At 45.5% G+C, this 14,918-nt stretch overlaps 3 protein-coding genes across 3 annotated transcripts in view; 2 read left to right on the top strand and 1 right to left on the bottom strand.

Annotated features, from left to right (window-relative positions):
• Positions 1-4,685, top strand: part of prr36a (proline rich 36a) — a 31,600-nt gene extending 26,915 nt beyond the window's left edge. The window contains exon 6 of the mRNA XM_076090282.1: positions 682-4,685. Within this exon, the coding sequence (XP_075946397.1) occupies positions 682-1,808 (1,127 nt within the window). The 3' untranslated portion in view covers positions 1,809-4,685. The remainder of the gene's footprint in view (positions 1-681) is intronic.
• On the bottom strand, positions 4,674-7,531 carry cunh19orf67 (chromosome unknown C19orf67 homolog). Its single transcript, XM_076090283.1, has 7 exons — positions 7,399-7,531; positions 7,090-7,270; positions 6,868-7,009; positions 6,252-6,352; positions 5,778-5,969; positions 5,531-5,653; positions 4,674-5,371 (listed from the first exon to the last, which is right to left on the bottom strand). Exons 1-7 carry the CDS (start codon positions 7,529-7,531, stop codon positions 5,245-5,247), a joined length of 999 nt encoding a protein of 332 aa, XP_075946398.1. The 3' UTR covers positions 4,674-5,244.
• A 2,515-nt stretch (positions 7,532-10,046) lies between these two features.
• Positions 10,047-14,918, top strand: part of pkn1a (protein kinase N1a) — a 41,878-nt gene continuing 37,006 nt past the window's right edge. Inside the window, exon 1 of the mRNA XM_076090284.1 lies at positions 10,047-10,899. Coding sequence (XP_075946399.1) covers positions 10,879-10,899 — 21 coding nt within the window. The 5' untranslated portion in view covers positions 10,047-10,878. The remainder of the gene's footprint in view (positions 10,900-14,918) is intronic.

Below are 14,918 nucleotides of genomic sequence, written 5' to 3' on the forward strand. Positions count from 1 at the left end.
TTCCTTCTAAAGCCGAGCTATTATTTCGGTTTTTCTTGTGATGCTGGATGTCTATAAATGCATGGAGAGCTTTTGCATGAATCACTGGTTGACTAACTATAAACTCCCGTCACGGGTGGAGACGGTTTACGCTCGCAATGCGCTTTTTCTGTGGTTGTTTATGTCTCACCATATTAAATAGTGATTGCATATACAGGAAGTTGGCTGCTGTTTTTGCACACAAAAATCTTTATTTTCTGGGTGTCTTTTTTTATTTTCGGGGGAAAGAATCCCGATAAGTATGCACATTTGCTCTCTGCACAAATTCCGCCTACCTCGCCCCAGCCTCCACCCCCAGTCACCGGACCTAAGGTCACTATTTTCTGGTGTGTTCACCATTTTGACAAATGCTGTGCCGCCACCCCTCTGAATATTTAGCGGGCTGTATCTGTCACTGCTGCACAACGTTTAAACAATGTCCCACTGTCACTTTGTTACAAAGTACACAAAAAAAAACACAAATAACTGCCGGTCAGTTTGGTGTTGTAGGCTACTGGCAGACCTTTTGGGCTTCACAATGCTTCCACTATTCCTTCAGCTACATCCTCCTGCTTGTACTCACACTGCACTGCTGTCACTGTCCTGCTGCCTGTGACCTGTTTTTATGACATCATGCTACTTTAATCTTCCTCTCGCACACAGGCTTCGCTGCGCTGCCGCACCCTCACCGCCGCGATCACTCGGCTTACCCCAGAAGCTACTGCGACATCGTCAATCCTCACGCCGGCGCCCTAGCCCCGCCCAAGCTCACCTGTGCCGACCTCCCGCCCAGGAGCCCCGGCCAGAAGGCGCTGAGCCCCCAGCTCCGCAGGCTGGAGCAGCACCAGAGGCAGCTGCTGGAGATGCAGCAACGCAGGGATCAACAGAGCAGGCCACTGGAGGAGGCAGAGCAGGAGAGGAAGAGGAGGCAGGAGGACGAGCAGAGGAGGAAGAAAGACGAGGCCGAGGAGGAGATAAAGAGGAATGAAGAGGTGCTGGAGATGAGGACGCGAGAGCATGCGGAGGTGACGAAGAAGAAGGAAGTGGAGGAGAAATTGAGGAAAGAGGAAGAGCATCGGCAGAGGAGAGACCTTGAGCTGCAGCTGCAGCAGCAACAACAGGAACTGAAGGAGCGACAGCAGATCATGCAGTGGCAACAAGAGCTGCAACAGTCGACTAAAGGCCAGACGGCGCTGCTGTCGCCATCCTCTGGCCTCTGCACCATCTACGAAGCCCTGGAGACCAGCAACGAGGAGGAGGAGGAGGAGGAAGAAGAGGGAATAAAGGAGCTCAACCCCACCAAAGGGACGAAATGGCCCCGGAAAGAGGCGCCGAATGAAGAGACGGGCGGCTGTGAAAGGGTGACGTCGGACAAAGACGAACGTCGAGACTCTTCGCAGTCCACCGTGAGCCCTCCTCCTCTCCCTGACTCCCCTCAGACATCCAGCAACCCCTCCCAGGATGGAGACAGCTCCTCCCCCGGCCCGCCCGAGTCTCCAGAGCGACCTCCCCCCCTGGACCTGGACTGGGGCAAGAAAGTGGACATAGTCCAGCAGCTGATCAAGCAGACCCTGCTGCTGAACCGAGGCGGCTGCTCGTCCCTGCTGCTGCTGCCGGGCGGAGCGGGGGGCACGCTGAGCCCCCTGGAGAGCAGCCTGTGGCCCAGCCTGCTGCCGCCGCTCACGCCCCCCTCCGCCACAGTCACCTCCGTCAGCAGCTTCTCCCCAGAGGCCACCGGGAGCTCCCCGCAGGGAGAGTGGACGGTGGTGGAGCTGGAGACGCATCACTAAGGGGGGGGGGGAGAATTTCACTCAAAATATTGAGCCACACTCGTACAGGGAAGTGACATATGTGCTGTCTGTTTACACACACACACACACACAGCTGAAGAGAGCTTGAAGGGCTGGGCAATTTTGGGGGGGGGAATTGCAATAACTAGAAGAAATTCTATCTTTTTCAGAAGATAAACTAGATGACTCTGTTGATGTCCATCACATTGTACTGAATGGTCAAGGGTTGTTTTAGACTCATTACCAAGTAGTTTAGAAAGCTAGCCTGAGAGAAGGTGAGTGAAATCCACGATAGGAGGAAGAAGATATTAAATTCATTATATTTATATTCTGCCCGGCTCTGGAGGGACACGCATAAACTAGTGTTCAGTGGTTCCCAAGCAAAATGGGGTTTTCAAGCTTTTCTCTAATCTTTGCTTGTTTATGTTTTTGTTTTTTTCTTTTAAACTGCTGAATTCTTATGAACTACTGAATATATTTGATTATTCAAATGTAGGAATCTGAGATCTGCTCACAGCCAGCAGACGGATGCAACATGTGACACATGGAGCTTTGCTCTAAGGGGTAAAAAGGTTGGGAAACCACTGCTATATATTTACTTGAGAGAGGCAGCGATTTCTAACAAGCACATACCATACGAACGCTTGGTGGTGCTGCGGTTCAATCGTTGGCCGTTTCTCCAAGCGTGCATGCTGTTTATTGATGCAAAAATAACGGTAAACAACTTCTCTTGCCCTGAATCGAGACTCTCCGGTAGTGCTCTCCCCCTCAGGCTAACTGCCACTCCCAACAGAGTGGATGGGTTTGATTTAGGACAAAGAAAGCTGAAGATTGGATTATGGTTGCAGTCGAGCAGGTCCAGCATCTACAGCGGGAGTCTGTACTCGGGGCAAAGAAAGTCTCTGGTGCTGCCGGTGAATAACTTTATAGTTTCGTCTCTGCCACAGAAACACAAGTAGACGAACACAAACGTGACACCACACTGAAACTCTACACTGACTACTATATATTTCAATCCTTTAAACCATGTGACACACTGACCGTATCCCATGATGCACCACTGCTACTGACTAACTGTTTGGAACAGGACACTTTTCAGTACGCCTCATCTCTGTGCACGGGTGGCCACACACACACACACACACACACACACTCTGAAGGTGCCAAAGGGCCGCCATCAATGGAAGGTAAACTGACTGATAGATTTTTGTTGTTTCCCTTTGTGTTCCTCACCTGTAGCCCTTTTAATTGAAGCCACAACTGTTTGTTCACACACATCCTTATCACCTTTTTAAAATGAGACTGCACTGGAGATGTCTTGCTACTGAACAGCGACAAAAGATTCTGAGATTGCACTTAATCCCATTCAGTCTTGTAATTTGTACCAATTTAAACATGTTGATTATTAAGAGGCTTGGACACGATGGTTGGTTATCTCACTTTAGTTCTAACTAGGTCACATAAATGTATGGATTCAGAGATGAGGAGGACCACGTGGTCTCGGTCTGAGCTGTTTGGGTCTGACAGTTCTTTACCAAAGGTCAGCACGACGTGGAAGAGGAGTCGGGCACTCATGAGCTTTCAGAAATGTGTGCATCGAGAGACTATTGGTTAAATGAAATACTGCTGAAGGCCTTTTTTTATTATGGTCACTGCTCTGGAGCCGTGTGTGTGTGTGTAGCCTCCCTTAGATTCTCATTTTAGATGATTTCAGTTGGGGATTACAGACTCATGAATAGCACAAGGCCTTCTACACTTGTGGAGAAGGCTACACACACTTTACATTCAAAGGTGGCGACCACCTCCGGGGTTTAACTGATGCTGCTGTGAAGGTCAGGGATCCCTTCGTTGTGCGACATGAGAGCGGTCGGGTTCAATACCGGGCTATGCCGGGTGTTCACTGTGTATTTGTTGAAACTGGGACGAGCTGCGTGTTGTAAACGGTCGTGTCTGTGCCGTGTGTTGAAGTCGGTCTGTTGTCTGGGTGCTGCGTGTTTGTCAGGTTTAAAGATGAGGACATTTCTCAGTAGATTTCTGAACGTTTCTTGGGACTTTACATCTAAATGAGGGGCTCGGTGGCATACGGGCTGATTTTTGGGTTAGTAACTGAATTGGAAGCAGTATGAATATAGCATCCAGTGCTTTAACCTGGATTGGCTCCTAGGACAGAGGTTGATGATGATTTAACTCTAATGGAAGCCCATGTGTAGCAGCTGAGAAGCAGCTTCCCCGTCCTCCAGGTTAGGACGCTTTATGCTCACTACGCATCTTTTTTTTATTTACTTTTTTACGAAGCTGGACTTTTTAAATGTGCTTTCTTAAACATGTCCGCGTGGTCTTTTTGTAAGGATTTATGTGTACATTGTTTAAAAAGACTTCACTGTAATGAAAGGAGACTCCACTTTACTTTTGTACGTTAGAGATTTAGAAGCATAGCAGCCCTTTAAGAGTCCGATATAGATTTTTATTGAATGAAGGATGTTGGTTGTAAATGGTAGATTTGATCCTTTTGTTGTTAAATGAATGACCTTCTTCACGTCCAGTCAGAATGAACTGAGGAGCTGAATGATTACACGGTCAAACTGAACACAGCAGACTGAACTATGAGTGAACAAACTATTTGTTACCTTGGCTCAAAGATGTTACATCTCACATTTTAAATATTAATTTATTGAAAACGAAGTGAGGCCTTTGAGTGCTGATGTAAAAGGCTTGATGAACCTGTTAAAGTAAATGGGCGACTCAATCATGGCAGCTTGTTTTAAAATGTGAAGTTTTCTGTGTTTATTTCAACTCTCTGAAAGACAGAAGTCTGATTGTGTGTAATTATTTCAATGCAATGTTTCATGTAAATAAAAGGTTTTGTTTTTTTTTAAATCACGTTTCTGGACTTCTTTACAACACAACAAAACACTTAAATATGTGGGAACTGTTGGAAAAACGTAACAAAATATTTACAATCTCTTATAAAATCTCACTTAACACACTGAACAAAATAAAGTGACACAATAGTGTGCAGCAAACATGAAGAGTTAAACAGACTCCTCGGTACACGGCATGAAACGATTACTTGACAATAAAACTTTGCTTTGGAAACCAACAGTGGTCACAGTGCATTACAGAAACGGCTTTAAATGTGGAAAAATGAACGGGCCCTGAATGAGTCTGGCAGAAATGATCACATATTTTACATTAGTCGTGTGATTTCAGCTCGGGTGTTTGTGCTCCGACATCCAGATGTTCAACCTCAGTCTCTCATAAACTCGGCGACACATCTGCTCATCAACTAGCTGTAGAGGACTCCACAGCCCCGTCCTGTGATCTTAACGGGTCCCGTTTCCTTTCGCCTGCTGTTCTTCCTCCCGCCAAAACCACCGGGAACCTCGCGGCCCAGAGACGGGCGTCGTACCTGCGTTCATACACACCGTCGCTGTCGTCACTCCGCGGTCTGGTGTGACGACAGCATCTGCTGTAGGCGGACCGTGGCGCTACTGCTCGACGGCTCGTCGCTGCCCAGGAACAGCAGCCTGCGATAGTCAGCCTGAGGAACCTCGCACATGATCCTGACGGGGGGGCAAAAAAACACAAGATGTGACTATTCCATGTGAGGAATGTCTTGCTTTGGCCACATCTATCCGTTCAGAGAGAACTAAGCATTAAAAACTCTCTGAAAGTAAAAGCAGCCACAGAGCAACCGTAGGAAGTAACGTAAATCTGTTTACCAGTCGTAGATGTCGTCTGTGCCGGGGGTCACCTGCACCCACTTGCCGATGGACCACGTCCTCACCGCGTTGCCGTCCCCGCCAGCGTCTGCGTTGGGAATGTCCTCGTAGCACAGGAAGTAACTGAATGGGACGTCGGCGATGAGAGATTTAAGATGTGAGATGTACATCGGCAGTAAAACGTCTGCTGTCGAAACGGGAGAAAGTAGAACCAAACAAAGAGGGTGGCGATATCGTCCAGACTCACTACTCTGTGTCGCCGACTCTCTCGTTCTTCCCCTCCTCACGCTGCTCTTCCCGGAGTCTGGCCACGTTCCAGCGCATGCGTTTGTAGAGGCCGGTGTGGACCTGGGCCAGGTACGGCATGGGCTTAAAGTAGCGGAACGCGGCCACCCTCAGTGGGCCGAGCTGACTCTGGCCCATGCAGAAGGGAGACACACTGGGATTGCACACGGGAGATTTGGGGGGGGGGGGGAGTTAGAGGGTGAGACGGATATGAAAATGGATCGGTTACACCGGCAATATAGTGTAAGTTACATGAAACAATATGCTGCTGGTTAAATGAACCGTTTAAATATGGGATAATTGGGTGTAACTGACTGCATAAATGCACGTCTGAACTACCACATGAAGACTTCCTGTTCTGTCATGTTTTTGTGCTACTGTCACATGTGGAAACGAGTAAACATGTTTTAACAGCATTGTGTGTGCGAGTTTATACCTGTTAGGCTTGGTCTCGTCCAAACAGAGGAGATTATAGCTGGCGTAGGTCAACACCAGTTGCTCCAACCTGTCACACAGCTGCTGAGAGAAGTCCACCAGCTACACACACACACACACACACACACACACACACACACACACACAATGGAGGTTTACGCTCAACTTGTGGCTGTTAAACTATGTTTTCATTCAATGAACACAAATGTCCTTCTCATTCAGTAACGCATACCATATGCCCACCACGTGTTTGTGTGATCATGGTCATTGCTGAGGCGATAATCCAAAAGCCTTATTTAGCAATTCCCAGGATGCCACTCAACCACTTTTGAGAGGGTTTGAACAAACAACAAATCCAGACAATCTGGCTAATAAAATACACAATCATCCACAATAAAAGAATAATATGCAGGAAGTTCAAAAGTTATAAGGATTGCCTTTTACGTGAGACTGAAATGGTTTCTAAACCAGTTAGATTTTACCTAAATTTGGGCAAAATCTCACTTTTTAGAAATTACAAAAATCTAAAACCTCAGCCCATTGAAGGATTTATTTCAGGAACTCTTTCAACATCCGTGTGCTACAAATGTGTCTTTAAATACGTAGGGTGAACCAACCCATGTGTAGCTGTCGAGAGGCAGAAGGGTGTGCTGGGACTTATGGGAGCGTAAGTATTCCAGGTGGTTAAAGTAAGGCTGACAGTTGTACAGGAAGCGTGACACTGCCTCAGCAAGAGCCTCTCTCTCGAAGTGATCCTGTCTGCAAAAACACACAAAAGGGATCATAAAATAGCAGAAATGCACATAACATTAGAGCATTACGAACAGCCAGGACCCTACCCGCTGGCAACCCAGTTGTGCAAGTCATCCGCTTTGCTCGTGAGGAGCTGGAGCTGCAGCTCCATGGACTCGAGGCTCCTCTCCATCCACCTGGCCCCCAGGCAGCTGCAGGCCGCTCGATCACCGCAAGGTGGCGCCTGAGCAACGACAGCCGAGGACGACAGCAGCAGCTCCTCCACCTCTGCAAGGCAAATGAATGAACATGTCATAGCCTCATACTGTCTCCATCTCTACTCCACTATTCCCATATTTAAATTTAAAAAAATAACACGTCTATATTGTGAAAACATGCGGGCGTTAGTGTCTGACCTCCTTGTCCGGTGTTCTGAAGACTCTCCGTGCGGTCTGGCTCCCTCTCCCCTCTCACCTGCTTCTGTTGTCCCGACGGAACAACAGAGTGAGAGGCGAGCGGGTCCATGAACTGAACTTCAGTGTCGGCCATGCTTTCTGTTGTTGATAAGTGGTTCTTTCTTAGGAAACCTGTTGAAAATAAAACGTTAAATTAACTGAATGTTTAAGAGTAACCTGAGCTGAATGACCTGCGAACCGTTTGTCAACTGCGACACAACCGTCATCTCTTACAAAATGAATGCTAATGCTAGCGAGCTAGCTAACTGTCGCGATGCTAGCGATTCACCCGAGATTTAAGAAAGTAACAACCCGAGATAACGACTGTGTAACAGTCAGCTAGTTTGGGTTATAACTGAAAGCAATTCACGAGATCATTAAATAGCTAATCGCAGCAGTCTGTTGACTATATATATATATATATAGTCATAGTCATATATATATATATATATATATATATATAGGTATATATAGGTATATATAGCTACCTAGCTTGCGGTTAAGCTACCTGATAACTTCTGACCACTGTCAAAATCGTGTCTTGTGGGATGTGAAAGGTCAAAGGTCAATGCGTCTCAGCAAGAAATAATAAAACAAGGCTTTTTAAATGTATTACATTTTTTTAATGTTTGCTTGTGTTTGAGGTCTACATTAAAGTTTCTTTAGAGCTGAACCGATTATGCTAGCTCAACCACTCATCAGAAAAAGTTGCTTCTAAAATGTCGGGGTTTCCTGTTTTCTCTATTATTTTACATAACTGTAGATTGAACACCATTCTCACAAACCAAGTTGTACATTACTTTCTTATAACAATAAAAACATTTGCATAGTACAACATACAACATGTTTTATTACACATGTTATTGAGACTGTTCAATCACCTTATTTTTTTAGTTTTTTTGTAACCAATATAGGACATCAGGACAGGGAGGTTATCCATGGTCACTCTATCATGAATCATTAATAGCTTCTCAACACTTGACAACCACACATTGAACCAATCTGTGTGGATACATTTGTAATATTTCCAAAATGTCATTGTCCTTGCTTTTGAGTTGAATCATACTCAATCAGACTCAGATCAGGTCGCATGGCACAGATGATCATGTCGTGTATATTTTAGGATATCTAGTGTGTATCCTGCAACATTGAGGTCACTCTCTGTTCCTACGTCCTTCCTATCTTTCTGCCGGCTAATTTTCATTATGCAAATCAATTATGCAAACTTCTACAAAAGACATCCACTCACGCCTCCGACACATCCCCCTAACCTAACCCTATTATGAGCTTTTCTCTCTCGCTGTGGTTCTTTCTATTTCTCTCTCTCTCACACACCATCAAGCACAGTATAAATGTATGATTGCCATTACAAGACTTGGCATTTGATTTGGACTCGTCTAAACTGACTTGAGACTTGGACCTGCTCCATGAAACTTAAAGCGGCTCTGCTATATAGGCTTTTGTTGCTTAAAAGCCCAGAATACAAATAGAGCACAGTATGAATATAGCTGTGGTTGGCATCTTAAGTCAGCTCAACCTTTACAGATAATCGTGTGAAAGTGTCAGAAACATCCCCAGGGGAAGTTTGTCCAACACATTGCCTTATGACCATATAGCTGCAAAATGAATGACTTTTTCAACAGCCCCAGCTGTGCTTGAGCATGCTAACATGCTAAACGAAGATGATGAACATGATGAACATTACACCTGCTTAGTGTTTTCATTGTGAGCATGTTAGCATGTGGATGTTAGCATTTAGCTTGAAGCACAGCTGTACAGTAAGTACGTTTTCTTTCTTCAATTTTCACCAGTGAGGAGTGAGACTATATAAAATACTAAATACACTCCTGTCATGTGTATTTTTTTCAATTTCTAAATGTATTGGTAATTTAAGTCGATTTTGATGATCATACTTATTTACTTTTACTTTAATAAAGTTTTGAATTCAGGCCTAACTGAGCACCATGGTATTACTCCTATTAGGATCTGAGTACTTCCTCCACCCTTGAATGCATTACTGTGTTGTTCTTAGGGGTGGAGTGTAACTTAAAACATTTACTTAAGTACTACTTCTGCATAATTGTCCTTAACTTGTATTTTACTCCAGCATTTCAATGTTATACCACTTAATACTTCCACTCCACTTCATTTACAGTAGCAAATATGTTTTTTTTCCCCACAGCCTTTTTTCTATAGCTTTAATTAGTTACTTTGCAGATGAAAGTAATACGTAATTAAAACTAACCCCACCTTTACATGCTGCAACATCACAGTGATGTACACATGCATCACTAATTGTAATTCAGTAAGAAAAAAAAAAAAATATAATATAATATCTAAAATCTGCATAATAAGTACTTTTAAGGCAAGTTAAAAGATCTGAATAACCCTTCCAGCACTGTGTTGTTCTCCCTACGTGTCAGACTTAACATTATGCTACACATGTTCAACAGTTAGGTTCATAAGAAGTTAGAGTTGACAAAGATGACTAGTGCAGGTCACGTGATACCTCCGGGCGCGTCCCCGCCGCCCAACCCTGGACCAATGAACACCCGGGCGGCATTGCTCGAGCGTCGGGAGCGCGCAGCAGGTTATAACGTACAAGTGGTTTGTGTAGCTCTCAGTGACCCACCGCGTGAGATGTTGCCTTCACGCATTCCGTGTACCGTAACGAAGAACTCGTTTTTGATCATGTTTGAGAGTTTTTGACGTAAGATAGCGGGATATTAAGCGGGCAGAGTAGCGCTCTATTGTCCCTCGTGTAGACTGTATGAGCTGCTGGTGAAGGACTGACAGGCGGATTTTTTTTGTTTGCTGTGTGGCATGTGATAAGAGACAAGAGACCGAGGCGTGTCCACGTTCCGCAGATGTTCCCGGGAAAAGAAGAGAGCCGAGAAGGGGCTTTCTTTCATTCCGCGTTGCCCGTGGATGTGACTTTATCTCGGCTCGGGTTCAGCAGGACACGACGGAGGAGCGCCGCCGGTGGATGTTACGGGGCTCTTTGCTAGCTGTTGAATGGCGAGATGAACAATGACTGTTGAGCCTCGTAGTTTTGTTTGGATGCTGTTATGCGAACGTCTGGTGTTGTTTAGGTTTTTTTGTTTTTGTAAAAACGTGCGGACAGCGAACGCAATTTTATTTGTGTGAAGCGCGAGCTAACGTTGGTTAAACACGGCGGAGGGAGGATCGATTCAGGCGCGGCCAGGCAAGCCAACAATGCGGATTACCCCTGGACTATATTGCCTTTGTGTCAATACAGACTGTTTGTATAAAGTTTGAGACGCCACCTGCAGGACGAACACCCGGACCTTTCTTTCATCTTATTTTTTTAAATTGTCTTGGGAAGGAGACGATACGTTGACGTGAGGGACAAATCCCACATGTGCGCAGGCTGTCTGTGAAACTGCAAAACTGGCTGACAACAGAGCAACGGGGACGGCGATGGCGAACGACTCTACACAAGTAAGTACGAGGGGAAGAGATGTCCTGCAACCTGCCTGCACGGTCTCATTTAAGTTATTGACCTGCAACCTTTTGATTTAGACCAGGATGTTGGCTGATCTTATGACTCTTCCTCTCCAAAATCTCCAAACATTTTTTTTTTGGGGGGGGATCTTATGACCCCCTTAAAACGAAGCCATATCTGCATGTGACACCCCCCCCCCCCCCCCCCCCCCCCATATAAAATGGACTCAGTTAAACCAAAAAGTGATTTTTCCTTCTCAACAGATTCTTATAGGCCGATGAGGTAGTAGTATTCATTAAGCAAAGGCAAGGAAATATCACAAAATGAATCAAATACAAACCCATTGGACAACAGGTGAGATATTAACTCTGAACAAAAGGACTTCACTGTGTGGTGGTCGTGTAAACTCTGTGTGAGAGATTCAAACAAAGAAGGGAAAGCACCCTTTTAAGATCCCTGGTGGCTTCTCAAGGACGAACCACCAACCACTCAGTTGAATTGGAAATGGATAGTTTGTCTCTTGTTAATAATGCATGATGGGACACTTCCCGGTTGTGCAGAGGGCTCCAGCACTGTTCAGTCACCTTGGTGACTGTGTGTTGCACTGTGTGTGTGTGTGTGCTCACTTTGTGCCTTCAAGGTGTTGTGAGTGCAGATACAGGGAGTGCAGATGCAGGTGTGCGTCGGCACATTAGTGGTGTTTGTTGTGAAACAACTCGCACAACATTCCCAGCTGTTCCCAGAAGGCATTACTCGTTCATGACCGCATGAAGCTGCTCGCTTTGTGTGCTGAGGTAAGACGTCCACAATGTCCTGATGATTCTTGACCTTTTTCTTTGCTCTCGAGAGTCACTAAAGCTGAGACAGACCCCATCAAAGCAAGACGTCTACATTCATTTTGAAACTGTTACGACAAGAGGGCAGATGAGCATTATGAAAGTCATACCACTGAACTTTGGCAGCCTTTGTTGCCTCTTGACCCACCGTGACATTTGACTCCGTCGTGACTCGTGTATCAGACGTGCAAGTTTCTGGAGCGGTTTAGAGCGAACGCCATGCAGGTGGAGCAGGTGCCTCACTTCCCGTTTGTTCTGCAATCAGACATTCTTGTTTACAAGCTAGGATGCAAGTCAAGTGGGAGGGAAGACGGTGAAACGTGAGACACGTTAGCGTTGATATACTCTGATTAGAAGGAGCAAAGTGAAAAGGCAGAAGTAGTGTTTTTCAGAAGAGCGTGCAGATTAATAAAGACTGTTTGGGATGATCGTTGGTTGAGGATTTCACATTTACAACAACGTTACTCTTATTGTGTATTTCTGCGTGAACCACAGATGTCCTAAAATGCTGACTAAACACCAAACACTTCTTGTCTATGAACTGTGCATTACAAATGAGCAAGGCATGGCGTTTATTGATCGTTTATTATGTTCTGATACAGGCACACCTGAGAGTTCACGTCCTCGGGTGACGTAACTTGTAGTCTACCTGTTGCTCAGTCCACTAGCTATTCAATTGTCCAGTAAGTGTTCCCTTCGGATTAGCAAGACTTTTTTTGTTGTTTTTGGTGGAAATCCGTCACTGTGAAGTCCTCGGGTCCTCTCACAGCTCTGGTCCGCTACGAAATTCAATGTCTTGGAGCTGAAATAATCAGTCAAATAATCCATTAGTTGACCGACAAAAATAATCGGCATCTAAATCATAAATAGCTTTTCATGCAAAAATGTCAAACAATCGATAATTTACACAAGAGGGTAATTTGCAGACTAATCAATCATTTAAAGACTCCTTAGTTGCAGCCTGATAATGTTTGTCTCTGACATGTCACACATGGCCGATGTCTCCACTGACTGTTCCCTTATCAGCTTCAGGAAGTCCTGAACTCCAGCACGTGTCGGCAGTAAAATCAAGCCACAGTCTGCGTTTTAATTACGCTGCTCGGGTGCAGCACGCTCTCCGGCTGCTTTTTAAATGCGTTGTGCCGGGTTAGTTTCCCACTTCAACCAGGATTAATTCCAGTTTTGGTGCCTTAATGTTCCCCCGGGCTAGACGGCCAAGTCATTAAACAGTATCAGAAATCCTCAAATGGGAAACCACCAGGGTTTGAAAATCAGTGCCAAACAGATAGCTGCTAAATTTGGCCAATGCCCCGTTAGTCCGCCCGTTTCCAATGACCAGTTTGGGAGATACGTCATTGATGGAATCAATAACCCATTGTGGCAGCTGGAACTTGACAATGCCGAGCTGCTCACTCAATGATGCCAGCTGATTTTCATCTTCGCTGCACCCTGAAAGAGCTACTGGTGATGTATTTTGTCTCCCTTTTGATCTTTGATGTACGGCGGGAAACCAGAGGAACGGCTTTCAGTGGCTGCTGTGTGTGTGTGTGTGTGTGAAGCCATTATTCCCTCCCTTTGTCCTCCGAACCTTTCTTGCTCGTCCTGAAACAAGAGCTTAGAGAATTAACTCACACCCTCTGCGTGTGTGTTGTAATCCAAGATTCTCTGTACATAGATGGGCGGACCGGCCCTGCGTGCCTTTTTTTTTTTTTTGCGGTGCATGCGAGTGTCCTTTTTAAAAATAAAATTTTCATAGTCGATGCAGCAGATGTGGCATCACTGGAGGCGATATATCTGACTTCGAGCAGCTCCCTCTGCGTTCCACAGCTTCTTCTCACATATGCAGCAGTACTCCCCAACACCTGTAAACAGATTTGTATGTGTGGAGTTGGTGGAGTTCCCCTTTACGCTTCCGTTATTGTGGATATGAAGCGGGCAGCGGAGCGCTACACCTCTCCCATGGCGAGCCATTTGTTTGCTCCCCCTCACAGGAAGACGATATTAAATAGCCCCAACAGGAGTCTGAACCCAACTGCGTCACACTTCCTGATAAAGGTTAGAGGGGAATGTGTGGGGGGGATGTGTCGCTGCTCTGTACAGTAAACTGTAGGAATCTGTGGCGGTTTGACATGTCTTGCACTTTGTGTGTTCAGTAGAAAAGCCCAGACAACTGAGACAGAAACAGGCATACATGGGCACAAATGTTCATGTTCGCAAGTGCACACACACCAAAATACACAGATGTAACAGCTGACATACACACACACACAGTCAGACACTCCAGGGAATGCATAGGAGTACTTCCCATAAGCCTTACCATGACGTAAGGAGACAGTTATTCGACAAAGTAGGCTTTTCTCAGCTCTGCCCTGAGGCCATGTAGGCAGACAGAATCCACAATAATGCACCGAGGGAGGGAAGGAGAATTCTCATTCATTTTTATGTCAGCCATCTCAGTTTAATGAAACGATGCCGTCTAGCAGGGCTCCCATCATATGATAGGATCTCTCACATGAACAATGTTATATTTAGGCTTGTAACACATGATCATAACCTCGTATGGGCTCTGTTGACTGTGTGCTTTATGTTGTGGCCTGACCCTCAAGGAAATTCCAGCATTTATAAAACGGTTAACAGTGCTGTGTGTGTGTGTGTGTAACGGAGTATTTAAGCGAGCGAGCATATAGAGTCGAGGAGAAAATCATCCCCGTGCTTACCAGCAAAGTTAGCTATTGAGACCGACTTGAGTGTGAACATAGCCGAGATAGTAATGCTCTCACTTCTGTTTACCATGTCGGAATCAAATTCAACAAAAGAGAAAAGGACCTGGTACCAAAAGTGAGTCGAGCCGGAGCATGCAGTGGAAGCGATGCATCCGTGTTGGACACAGTTGGGCGACTGTCCTCTGATGGACTCTATTCACTGTCTCTGTATGGTGTCTGTCAGCGGCCCTTTTCCACCACAGGGCTTAGATGTACTTGCTAAGGGACAACTCATTGTTGATAAGATGGATCTATTTGTCATTCCAACTGTAAAAAGAATAAATAGCTCACTAGATCAAAAAGTATTTGGCGTAAAGCAGATGATTTACACGCAAAAAGAACGACAAACTGGACTGGAAGTTGTTGAAGCTAGCGGGTTTTCAGGGCTTATACTCTGCCAATCGGAGCGGTTAGCGT

The sequence above is a fragment of the Anarhichas minor genome, unplaced genomic scaffold (genome assembly GCF_050575085.1).
Source record: "Anarhichas minor isolate MPS153535 unplaced genomic scaffold, ASM5057508v1 ptg000012l, whole genome shotgun sequence".
NCBI lineage: Eukaryota > Metazoa > Chordata > Actinopteri > Perciformes > Anarhichadidae > Anarhichas > Anarhichas minor.

What these genes read in the sequence shown, in the direction of transcription:
- cunh19orf67 (XM_076090283.1), bottom strand. Translation starts at nt 7,531, where the DNA reads ATGGCCGACACTGAAGTTCAGTTCATGGACCCGCTCGCCTCTCACTCT. An exon ending in CTCTCGACAGCTACACATGG is followed by an intron (nt 6,353 to 6,867) that starts GTTGGTTCACCC and finishes GTGTGTGTGTAG; the next exon opens with CTGGTGGACTTCTCTCAGCA. An exon ending in GACGAGACCAAGCCTAACAG is followed by an intron (nt 5,970 to 6,251) that starts GTATAAACTCGC and finishes GTGCAATCCCAG; the next exon opens with TGTGTCTCCCTTCTGCATGG.